Source organism: Schistosoma mansoni (assembly GCF_000237925.1).
Source record: "Schistosoma mansoni, WGS project CABG00000000 data, supercontig 0013, strain Puerto Rico, whole genome shotgun sequence".
In the NCBI taxonomy this organism is placed as follows: Eukaryota; Metazoa; Platyhelminthes; class Trematoda; order Strigeidida; family Schistosomatidae; genus Schistosoma; species Schistosoma mansoni.
The window spans coordinates 3084195-3097174 of record NW_017386025.1 but is presented as its reverse complement, the minus strand read 5'-3'; the positions used below and the strand labels follow the sequence as shown (position 1 = coordinate 3097174).

Sequence of the window (12980 nt, the reverse complement as noted above, 5' to 3'; positions counted from 1 at the left end):
TAAATCCCACTGCTAGCCACTATCCATCTTTGCTTACAATGCTTGTGGAATAAGGCTATATCGAGGCAATACGCACAGTATGCACATATGCCAATTAGAGACTGACCAGTTACAGTCCTAAAACATCAATGGGAAGATCCAAACAAACAATACTAAGTAAATTTCAATATTCTTGATCTTTTAAAAATATAAATATAGAATTTGCCAGAATTTTTGAAGAATTGTTGGAAATAGCTTTATTTATTCAGTAAAACTTTACCACAACAACGACCGTAAGAGATTTTAGGGGTGATTTTGAGATTAATCAATCAGAATGCAGCTTCTTATGAGGGCTCCAAAATATAAAAAGTGATAAAATTACAGAGGATTAGCAGTTTAAAAATCATTGATGAGTTTACTATTGCTAAATATCGATAATTCAGTATGAAGATCATAGTTTGTGGTCAGTATAGACCCTAACTCTTAGCTCTAGATCTTTCAAAACCTAACTCCTAACACTAAAACCCCTCAACCCTAGTTACTAACCTTGAAAGAACCAGACACTAGCTTCTAACCCGAAATATCCTAGACCTTGGCTCCCAACCCTACAGCTTTTTAACCTTAACTCCTAACATGAATACTTCGAAACTCTGGCTTCGAATCATAATACTCCTAAACTTGACACTCCTAGCTCAAACAATCTAATCTTAAAAGTTCATTTCATGAGAAAACGATCGCCCAATCCTTTTGAAATGTGAAATCTAATGAAAGTCATAAGTTTTAGGAATAAAATGAATTCGCCGAAAAGTGAACTTTCCGCTGAACCAATCTTTCTTATTCAATAAAATATCTTTAATGACCTTTTACATTTGCTCATCAGCTAGCTTAATTTTGATTGATCTCTCAAGGCTGTTGGTCTAGTATAGTTTTACCACTTATTCAAACAATGTAAACAATTACATTAAGATGATGAACTTTGAAGCCGGAGTATTCGTAGTCGGTTGCTTTTATTGGTTTATATTCTCTGAGCTACATGTATGTAGTTAAGCACCGATGATTTCCAGAATAAAAATAAAAACTCCACAATTAGTCTATTTAGCTCAAATAGTACAACAACACCTATAGCATCGACTCAAGTGACAAACCTTCTCTATCATTTCAGAAGTTAACTTTAAATTATTTAATTTTAGTAAAGAAATAAAATATTTATTATTCTATATACGTTCATGATACCACAATTTCTAATTTTTTCATTTTGTCATATCTATTTCATTTTCCTTTCCCCGAACCTTTCGAACAGCTTGTATTAACAGTTATGTTGACATCGATTGTCATTTATTTATACACAGTAGTCGCTTTTAATTTCTTCCGCAAATTCTATGTGAAAGATAATGATGGTGTGCCTGATCCAAAATGTAATGATATGAAAACTGTAAGTTCCCTTTTTTGATCATATTTCGTGCTATGATTATTGATTATCGTCAATTTATTTGAGTAGTGAATACACGTTTATGACAAATGGTTTTATAGGTATATTGATATGTAGCTAATGACAAATATTGTGTTCAAACGTGTATTTCCCTATACGTAATGTGTTCAATAAATAACCAGACTTGGCTACGAAACGTTTTGGTGAAACTTAAAAAAAAGCTCAAGGAACTCATTGAATGTACAGGTCTGATTATGGCGGAAACGCGTTAAGGAAACAACTCTTTTCAAGCGAATCAAATATTTCAGTGGTGACTATGAAATTGCAATAATGATGCAAGGCCAAGAAGACTTTCAAGTTTCTGTGTTGAAAAAAATATCGAACGTGTGTATTCTGTTCAGATGATTGTCCATGACTTGAATTAGTGAAAATTGTTATAGCATATCTTCAATTACATTTTTACTGTCAGTAATCAACTAAAAAAAATAATATCTATAATCCTCCTGAATTTCAGTACTTTTAATGAGACAGAAAAAGACTTCTACATAGATGAGCAGTATGTTTTGTGTAACCCTAAATGATAAAGTGCAAATGATGGATTTATATTTACATATATCTTTTTTCCTTATATTTCAGTGTTTCATATTCCACTTGCATACTGGATTAAGAGCTGGTGGTGGCATTGGGGATGAAATTGAAGCGCCTGACGGTGATGAGTCAGAAAACTATCGAATCTTATTCGATCTGACCTTTTTCTTCTTTGTCATCATTATTCTGTTGGCAATTATCCAAGGTAATCATAATAGAGAAGAAACACGATGAAATTGTTTCACATTAAAATATATTAGGGATAGTGTCTGTATAATTACCACATGTGTGGTAGATAGAGACATAAGCGAGAAATATTGTTAGAACATTGTATTACTGCTAGCTTAGAAGTTTTGTGAAGATTGCTTAACCTAAAAACATTCTACATCGCTGACTAACGTTAGCTTGCGAATCCTTGAAAACAAGGGAGTACTAAAAAGCTATTTCCTTGCAGTATGCGATTCTTCGCAACGCGCATCCACAAAATCCCTCAAAGGCCAAACCGAGGACATTCAGAACTGATGGTGAGGACATCACGTTAATGTCACGTTAATCTAATGATTCGCCAAATCAACTCCAGTCAATTTGGGAGAGCTGGAGGTTTAGAGTTGCATCTCTAGTCTGATCGTGATTGTGCACTCTAGAGAAATCCCGTATCAGGCTAAAATAGTTCTTCGTTGCTCCCTGGTCTTTGATGAAACTGCTAATTGATGTCAGTCTGTGCCGAAAACTACCTATAAACTAATTAATCTTCGTGCGCCTATCAACTAAAATTATCCGTTATTTTAAACAAAAGTAAATTTATTCGTTTTCATTTAAATGTATTATTCATGCATATTCAAAAAATCTGACTGGTTTGATTTAGTATTAAAAGAATTTTGTTTTATTAGTTAATTGTATTATAACCGATTAATAAATGTAATTTTAGCTAAGCAAGTATAAAAATATATCCACTGGTAGAAAATGTATTTCAACATATTGAATTTGGATGAAAGAATAGTAAGGTGAAGATATAGGTAGAAATCTTAGAAAATACTTACATACCAAACATATTCGGGTTATCTGCTCTTGTGTATCTGCATAGAGCAAACATGATAAACTCATACTGTGCCAACAGTGATACAGGACAAAACCAATAAAGAATTTTGTAGTAACTATACTAAAAAGTCTCCGAGTGGCAAAATATTCTTTGGATACGACAATAGGATCTTCGTTCACATTAAAACACTCACTAATCAACTGATATAAAGTAACTTCATCTTCGAGGTCATTCGTTAGGTGTCGAATTTTTCAGTCTTACCTGTTCATCGTGCTTTTGTTGCATATTTTTTAGTAAAACCTGCCCCACTCTCTGCTTCATATATTTAGGTCTCATCATTGATGCTTTTGGTGATTTAAGAGATCAGTTAGAACAGGTAAAAGAAGACCTCGAATCGAAATGTTTTATATGTGGTATTGGCAAAGAATACTTCGATAAAATACCACATGGCTTTGAACAACATGTGGAAAAAGAACATAATTTTGCAAACTACATGTAAGTTGGTTGTACAAAAAGCAACATAACAAGCACTTGAATCAAGATTATACAAAACAAAATTATTTTTTGTTGAAATAAATTCTTTTGAAATTGAGAAAGTTAGTATTGTTATTGGTTGTATTCTTGAACTACTTATTAGTAGCCAAATTAAATAATAAAAATTTACAAACAAGGATTAGTCTTCTGTCGCTTACATTAGGACAAACAGGCTATTAGGATATAAAGTGATTTATTGGACAATACAATTAACAATTTTCTTAACGTTTATTCATATTATTACGTGAAGTGGACCTTAAATAGCAAAATTTATTTGTGTACGGCAAATTTTTAATTCTTCATTGGTAAGCTCCGGGATTCCTTCTAACTGACTGTCAATCCTACTAAACATCACCATTCATGCAAAATATGATGTACTCGGCCTCAGTTACCAATAGGATTTAGGATAGACGACAGTTTCTGATCATGACGAATTTCCCATCACTGAAATATATTCATCCACCCCTTGAAACTTTAACACATTTCCAATTGCCTCAGGACTAGAAAGTCCCATCCTAGACGTCATATGTTACTTCTATGTCCAAGGAATACAAGTTTTATCTGAATTTTGTAGTTTCCTGTTACTGTATTTTATTATTAATCATTGGGATATCCAAGATAAATCTTTCACACAGAGTATCAACGCTTCTGCACGGATATTTTTGAGTTCAACATTGTATTCGTGAATTTAAATAACTCTACAAGACTGTGCTTCTTAATACACAATAACTACTGCACACTTCTTATCAGAAACGCCTGTTTATTTAATTCATAAACAATAGGATTTTTGCAATCAAGGATTAAAAATTGAAAATTGATTGATGGGGTAATAAATCTTCATCAGCTGGGATATATATTACGTAAGGCGAACCACCGCCCACATAGTCAGATGGTGTCTGGTGGAGACGTATACTGGGAGAAGACTAGCAGAGACCAGATCAAAACTTGGCATCAGTCTATGAAGTCACTGAAAACTGCGCTTCGTTGACAATGTAGATATAGACTACTTGGTTGGTGTCTTCATTATTACCATACCCAATGGTTGAAAATCTTAGATGTCACTGTTTGGAATAGATTGTAGTAATGTAGATGCATTCATGCTTCGTCTTTCACTAAAACCTGAGTTCCGAAATATTTCCATACCTCTTCTTTTTCTATACCTAGTTTTTCATTGTACTACCGATATTGTTATTATTTTTACTACTGTGGGATTTGTCCTAATAATTTCATCTTGCTGTGCTAAAGTGATGTTGTAACTTAAACCGGCACAAATATGTGCCAGGTTCTACACTGCATATAGCTAACTGTTTAAGGAGTTGAATGACATTTTACTTCCATTCTCGAAATATTATTCCGACTTTAAAAATAACTTAATGTATAAACAATTTACATTACCTTGATACTGATACTTTTGCTCTATAGTTTTTTTTATTTACTATAAATAGGAAGTGTTTGCTTTTAATTGGTAAACTATGGGCATTTAAGTTTAAAAACAGAGTGATTTTATCGTTCATACTGACAAGAAATATGATGGATTATGCTGGCAAACGTTTGGATAGTCTATTGTGACATGTATACTACACAGTGAAACAGTTAATTAAAACTTCGAAATACTAGATAACTGCTAAATTGTTATTTCAGTTTTATTGAAAGATAGTCAATTCGATTTGACAGCAAATCAAGTCTGAAAAATACTAATTTATACTGATTTTTCTCTCCATGTTTAGATAGTCTCAAACTCAGTTCAAATTAAAGTTGGAAGTGTGTTGAATAATTTGAAGTATTTAAGAAAGTAATTTCTTCCGGTTTTCGTTATTTCTTTGCAAATCAACCATGTTCCCTACAAAGTAACTAAGTTCTAATATTGCCATTAACATGAAAATCTGCTAAATTTAATGGTAATTTTGATCATAGACTAAGATCAACGTGTGATTTGTCTAAAATCATTAAGCCATGTTCATTTTACATTCTAAATGAAGGACTGTGGAAAACAGTAAAACTTACATTCATATGTGATCAGTTACTTTAGAGTTTATTGTCAGTTGTCCTACATGACAGAAGACAATTATTCTTGTAATTTTCACCAGTAATTAGTAAATCTAATATTTAGAATCTCTTCTTTGTCTTCCGTTTCATTTTGCAGGTACTTTCTAATGCATATAATCAATAAGCCGGATACAGAATACACTGGTCAAGTTAGTAAAACTATTTAACTTGTTTTGTTGTAAAGATAATCCACTGATTCTAAATTTAATTAGCTGTAATTTGAAGGTAGTTTCCGCCACGAATTAATATAAAGAAGAAGAACCATTGGGAACTAGAAGGTACTGAACAGTTTTTTTCATTCTAGTCCGGATTATTTTTGTGAATAGATAATGACGACCTAGTTCATTAGCGACCATGGAATCTTCAGACCGTCCAGACAACATAGCACCTCGAGAACATTGAGTTGGAACCTAATGGTTCATATCATCAATATTAGTTAAACGTTGATACAGTGCGACGAGGATTCAGCATCATTATTTAGCAACTTCTCTCTACTCAAGAAGGTGGAGAATCGCCAGTTACTACCCAGTGGACTAAAAGTAGTATAGTTACCAAGATACCCCAGGGTCTTGAATTCAAGCCGTTCGAAGTTATAATTTTGTACAGCTGATAGATTTCGGAATAGAATGAGATATTTTTCCACTGACTTCTGGTTATCAACGGTTCTCCAACTGAAGTTAGTCCGTGAAAAAAAAGACTATCTTCAATTCGAACTCAGTTTCACAAACTAGCCAACTACTTAATGACTTTCAGTTTTTATAATTTTAAGTGTGTAAGCAATTTGCCTTTGAAATATGTGCTTAAGTATGCTTTTCGTATACTTTGTATAAAGATTGCACTTGGTAGAACGTCTACTGCATACAGTGTTTTGTTTACCTAAATCTTATGGAATAATATGGCTAAAATGTGAAAAAACGGATTGAACGATATAACACATACTGTATCAATAATATGGTTCTGTTTCAATTTCTTTAGTGAAGTAAAGTGATGAATTAAACTTATGCCATTTTACATGACTAAATTAATTCATTTAACTATAATTGGGCAGATTTAGCGATTATCATTACTATAATTATCATTATAAACAACAATGATGTACGAGAGATTTCGCAGAGTGAACACAGTTCTTACAACTGAAGTAAGATTGTTACTAAGAATGGCTACATCTAGGTCTTTTTTCATCAGCTTACCTTTAAGTGAATATTACCTCAAAAAATTAATTTGAAGAGTTCGTTCTTAAAACTGATTAATTCATTTGTTTTACAAATTAGTATCATTATGTTAGCTTTTTGTTGATTAATATTTAACTATTCGTCATTTCACTAACACCTGTCTCAAGAGAATTTTCACCGAGGCTTGTTGATATTACAAACAAACCCAAGTCAGATATCCATGGAAAACCAGGAAGCACTGGATAGCTGTTTCGTTCCATTACGGGACTCCTCAACAGTGCACATTCACGATCCAACAAGCTATCGAGCCCAGAACCTTAGGTCTCGCAAAGAACCTTTGATATCTAGAACACAGCCTGAATTTTACTGTGTAAATGTCTAACTTCAACCAACTTGCGACACTGCCCAATCGTCTTCCATTGTCTTAACTTATGTTGTGATATCAACAACATTTAATAACACCTTAAACCACCTATACTGTGAATTCACTTACTCGACCAAGAAAATTAAACGAATGAAGTAGTTATATTTAGTAGATTTCGGTGATTTTAATCGAGTAATTTAACTGTAAAAGTTTTATTGCCATGTTGAACAAGACTCATAGTTTAATCATCCAACGCGTAGGGTGTGACTACCTTGAATCCATTCACCTCAATAATAAATTTCTTCTATCACTTCAAAATTAGTCTTATTCTAGCTACTAGTTTAGTTAATTATATTTTTATAAGTTTTAGAAAGGTTCATTTATAGTTATGTATCATCATTAGGTTCTTTTCTAAATAAATAAAATCTGCCTTGTCCTTTTTAATATTCCCACTGCTTTTTTCTTATCTAGGAAACATATGTTTGGGAGTTGTATCAACAAAGATGTTGGGATTTCTTTCCTATTGGTGATTGTTTCAGAAAACAATATGAAGAAGAATTACAACCGAAATAATTAATGATAGGTACACACTATATGAAATGAACTAAAAAGTCAGACAAAGCACTAGTAGCAATGAAAGTTATCTCCTCCTTCTCTAAGTTTTCGTTATGTATTCAATGCCTAATAATACCCATTTAAATGTGCTTATTTTTCAAAAAAAAAGACAAAATGTTATTTTATCGCCTTTATTAATTAATTGCGCTTTCGTCGATAAAATGTCAAATTTAATCTTAATTCCAACCAGCTGAACACTCATGAGAATAGCATGACAGTGTCCATCTGAAAAAAACCAATCAAAACGTTATCCTGACAAGCGACGCTGTTTGCTTTTTGCTTATCGCTTTCCCTCTTTCTATCAGTTCGTTTATCTATTTTTTTCCCTAGTCTGAATTCTAATCAGTCTTGACCTTGTCAACCTACAGAACTGAGAAGTCTGAAATAATAATAACAAGCAAATAAGTACTAAGTAAAATGGAAAGTGGATTGAAACAAAAATTTATACAATATCATGCTCAAACTATTATTTAACACCAGTACTAATTTAGGATCAACACAAATGCCCATTAGTTCCCTTGCATGCAATAACTTAAAAATATTATAAATATGATGAAATATATGTTGTGTTAATTTTAATTACTATGTTCAAATAGAAAATAGCTTTTCATCTACTTTCTGACTTTTTAATGGTGAGTAACTTATTAAAGCGTTTAATTATCAAATTTAGATTATGATAATGATTAAAACTAAATTCTATGACTTTGCTTACTGAGCTGACAACTCTGATAAACCGTCAATAAGAATTAGGTTAAACTATGCATATTGGTACCCTTATACTAATAACTAAACAGTAATTGAAGTAGATAGGTGTTCCGTAATGAAACACGTTTTCCTATTAAATACTCATTTTTTTTCACTGTGGTATTCCGACAATCAAAACAGAATAATGTGAATTTACTTTCGTTCGTGGATACGTGTTAGTGACTTTGATGAAAACGAGGAGGAATATACAATAAATTATGTGACTCTACTTAAGTTAATGTCAATACTGGCACAAAATCAGCTACAGTATACACTATCGATCGACCATTTATGCTGAATTCTCCTTTCCCTCGAATTATTAATAGGAAAAGTAGAAATCCACCCAAATATTTATTATTCAAACTTAAAATTTCGTGTGATTAAATGGATAAAATACAACACCATATCATAAATACTAAAAGTCAAATATATACAGAATTATTATATTTTTGATAAAAGTTTGAATAGCAAGTTTACAATTAACTAATTGTAATTTATGAGCCCGAAAAGGTATAACAACACTTTATAAATCATAGATAAGCTCCTAAATTAAAATACCATAAACCAACAGTTTGACAAATAAACGCTGAAAATGTTTATTGATTCACCAAAAATAGCTTTTAAAGTGTTGAACCTACGAGATTAATCTTGATACTCGATACTATGAACCATTGCGATTTCCACGGCCCAAGATAAGAACACAAAGACTAGTGCAGAAGGAAATTTTACTAATCATTCAAAATGCGTCAACTTTTAACCCAAAAAAATCCATTGATATTACAATTTTGCATAGACCTGATGGTCAGTTAGTAATCATCATATGTAGAGGAAATACGCGGAATTACTACAAAACACATGATGTATGTCTTGTCAAACAAAGTTCACATCAAATTAATATGAAGAATATCATACTGAATAAACTGCGTAATCAAATGAAACCAATATTATGCTTCACAAACTATCATGCTAAAAATAATCTAATAATAAACTGAGTTGTCACACCTAATTAAAGCAGAGGTAGTATTGAACAAAATTGACAGTGAATTAAGATTTAAAATATTCCTAAGCTTTACACCTATAATTATCCACCTAATGCTGATAGCAACCAAACCTAGTGAAAGACCAAAAGGCTAGATGGTGACGATGTACTAGCACAGTACGCTAGGAAGGTTATCCTAGAAAACAAAGCTGTGTTGAAAAAATCTTGAGAACTCGACTAATAGTCACTGTAAATGAAACGATACCGGTAAATGGGTTAAAAGGTTTGTGTAAGCTTACGAGACTGTAAGGCTAGAAATCACAGTAGAAAAATGATTTTATTTAGAAAACATATTTGTCTGAAAAATCCTTACAATATCTAAGTATTCTTATGTCGTTGATCGATTATTTGTTAGACAGATTTAAAGGAAACAAATAAGGTTAGAGATTGTACTTGGCGATCCTGAAACCGGAAAATTATTTAACACAAGAAATCGTCTAACGTGTAGTATTTTTATTTACAACGATCAGTCCATTAGCTAAACATCATTTCCATAACCAAATATATCCTATGGATGATTATTTCAGCAACATTATTACCTGTAAAACAGAAATATTGGTTTCTACTTAGTCGTGTCACATTATTCACTCCTAAATAATATTATTGTGAACTCATTGTTAAACTTCTGTCAATATCAAGATATATTGTGCCATATTTTTTCTTAAAACAGATTCAGTGATGAGATCCATTTCTTTAAAAATTGCAATTGTGTTTTACATCGCTACTGAAAACTAATATTTGATTACGTTTGGTGTCGAACTGTTATCACAAACAGAACCTGTCTATTTGTAATCTGGAATATAACTAGCTTGTTATTGAGTTTCTTGTTTTCAGCAAAGCTTTAGCTACGTGGTGACTTTAAATGATCCCACTTTGAATTTCACGTTGATCCTCTTTTTACCTAGTCAGCGTATGACGTTAATCAACATTACGGATGGTAGTCAAAGGGTTTTAAAAGGAATTTTCAACGGAGATGGAAGGTCTTTTATTATGGGCGTCTGAGGATACCAATATCAACTATCCATTGTCAAAAACGTAACATTTATCTTGTTACTTTTTGATATGTATACTACTTTCGTAACATTGTTTCTTTCGGTATAGGATAAATGAATATAAACATGCTCTTGAATAAAGCGACAGACCTACCTAAAATGAATTACCTTCTGTGCTGAAAACGTTTGTGAATTAAATTCACTTGATTAAGTTTCGGCAGCACTGAAAACTTTCATAATTCATAATTAACTAAACCTTGATTTCTCTCCTTCTTTCGAACTTCATATCACGTCCATTTTAAAACATTTTATCCCAACAATGTGCATGCACTTAGTAGTTTGTTGATTAAGAAGAAAGAAATATGATTGCTTTTATTCCTTGTTCCAGAGAATTATTTACACAAAAATTCGATGAAATACCAAAAGAAATACGGTCAAGTCGGTATGATGTAGGTAACATTTTGTTTTGAAAACTTTCAAAAACATAAACAATCATATCACGTCCATTTTAAAACATTTTATCCCAACAATGTGCATGCACTTAGTAGTTTGTTGATTAAGAAGAAAGAAATATGATTGCTTTTATTCCTTGTTCCAGAGAATTATTTACACAAAAATTCGATGAAATACCAAAAGAAATACGGTCAAGTCGGTATGATGTAGGTAACATTTTGTTTTGAAAACTTTCAAAAACATAAACAATGATTTACATTTCTACACCAAACTTATCAAAATTTCTCGTTACGACATTCAAATCTAGTGTTATGTAACCCATACTCTCTGTCTGTAGCAAGAATCTATCAGTTGGATCGTAGACAATGTCTGGTCTGCGAAGACGTGGACCACCTCCAACCAGCCTTGATACTAAAGTGTCCAAAATGGAACCTACCGGTCTCCATGTAGGAACTATTACCTTTTAAGTGTTATTAAAAAAAGTAAGATTAACCTCATGATTTCCAGGAGATGTTGGGATGTGACAGAAACCGTACCCATAAAGCTCGTTTTTACCAACCCAATCATGATGCCAAACCTGAAAATGAAGCTTGGGCCAACCTAAGAATAAAACATAATGAATTCCCGTTACCTTGTAAACCTTTTGTAGCGAAATGTAGATCGATTGGATGGCAAAAGTATGCTTTTTCGCCAACCAGTGGGCAGTCAACTTGTGTCTCACCTTCAGCTAAACCTTCAAGTAACCTCCATGCACAACCTTACAAAGTGTTAGCCGTCATAAATTCTTACCAGCTTTAAGACCCCATTTGCAGAATAAATCTTTCTGGGGGAACCCATAAGCACACAAAATTTGTCCAAAACAATGCAATTCTGCCATCTGGATTGTGTACTATGAAGTTCGATAAGATGGTTAGAGTACTCCTGTTGTAATATTGCAAGAGGAATTAGTCCTCTTATGAGATGCAAATGTATCACGGTCCACGTTTAGCTTGGAAGTCAGTTATGTTTTGGTGGACTGTATAAGGAAATCTGAAAAAGAGAAGGATATGAGAATAACTGAGCCAATTACTTAGTAGGCACTTGGAATATACCTACATTTATTGATCGAAGCAACTGACAACAGATGGGGATAAAACGAGCATAAACCTAAGACAATCTGTAAACTGAAGTTTGAGGTCAGTGGAATAAAATTTCGAACGAGCTTCAATTAACAAACTTAAAAGATGTCCTAACAACAAATGTTGTTAATGAAAGAGTAAAAGTGAGAGCTTACTGTATTTCAAGGGTTCCAATGATAATCAAGATCCAAACTTTAATTTTTGAGTACATTTACCAAATATGAAAAAATATATAAAAAATACTGGTAGGATTCCCTATCCTACTTGTGCCTCAAACATCGGAAGATTAGGATTCGCATTTAATTTCATATGGAAATCAAAAAGTGAAAAGAAGTGGTTTAATAATATAAGTAATAGAAACTTGGTACTTGTAGTAATTTCCCTAAATATCCAATATCGTGAAGTTATTGACGAACTTACTTTTGAAAAATTCACCTGAAGCTATTATTAACGCTACCTGTTTATGGTTCCATAAATTATTAGTGTGAGTAGTTAAATATGTTTGTACGAATATTTGTGTGAGCATCTTTTTGTCTCTCTTTAAGTGATTGTCCTTTTAAATGTATTTTATTATTAAGGCATATCAGTGCCACGTTGGGGTAGGAAGAAAGGTAGCCTATCATGACCAAACCCTTAATAACCGTGATACATAGCATTGATTACCAATTAGAAACCTCAACATAACATTGGTAGAATTTAGATTTTTGTCTGGATAACATTTGGTTACTACTCTTTGAACACGTTCTTAAGAGAAAAATGTACTTCATAATGTAAGGTCATACTATGAAAGGAGATTTTTTCCGGATGAGACCCCAAGTACATACTAATATCCGTATTTTGGAAATTTTGTTTCGAAAAACCAAAGACA

General features: G+C 32.4%; 2 protein-coding genes across 2 annotated transcripts in view; one reads left to right on the top strand and one right to left on the bottom strand.

Annotated features, from left to right (window-relative positions):
• Smp_163570 (ryanodine receptor related) overlaps positions 1 to 8379 on the top strand; it is a gene marked incomplete at its 5' end in the record, with an annotated part of 163645 nt that extends 155266 nt beyond the window's left edge. The window contains 5 exons of the mRNA XM_018790926.1: positions 1293 to 1411; positions 2045 to 2201; positions 3365 to 3530; positions 5713 to 5764; positions 7623 to 8379. Of these exons, the coding sequence (XP_018645937.1) occupies positions 1293 to 1411; positions 2045 to 2201; positions 3365 to 3530; positions 5713 to 5764; positions 7623 to 7724 (596 nt within the window). The 3' untranslated portion in view covers positions 7725 to 8379. The remainder of the gene's footprint in view (positions 1 to 1292; positions 1412 to 2044; positions 2202 to 3364; positions 3531 to 5712; positions 5765 to 7622) is intronic.
• Positions 8380 to 11115: 2736 nt separating this feature from the next.
• Smp_076860 (hypothetical protein) lies at positions 11116 to 12212 on the bottom strand. Its single transcript, XM_018790925.1, has 5 exons — positions 12090 to 12212; positions 11784 to 12023; positions 11626 to 11751; positions 11488 to 11594; positions 11116 to 11454 (listed from the first exon to the last, which is right to left on the bottom strand). Exons 2-5 carry the CDS (start codon positions 11869 to 11871, stop codon positions 11248 to 11250), a joined length of 528 nt encoding a protein of 175 aa, XP_018645936.1. The 5' UTR covers positions 11872 to 12023; positions 12090 to 12212; the 3' UTR covers positions 11116 to 11247.
• Between the last annotated feature and the right edge of the window lie 768 nt (positions 12213 to 12980).

Coding starts and splice junctions, on each gene's coding strand:
- Smp_076860 (XM_018790925.1), bottom strand. CDS start 11,871: ATGGCAGAATTGCATTGTTTTGGACAAATTTTGTGTGCTTATGGGTTC. Junction 11,752..11,783: donor CAAATGGGGTCTTAAAGCTG/GTAAGAATTTAT, acceptor ACACTTTGTAAG/GTTGTGCATGGAGGTTACTT. Junction 11,455..11,487: donor CATCTCCTGGAAATCATGAG/GTTAATCTTACT, acceptor AACACTTAAAAG/GTAATAGTTCCTACATGGAG.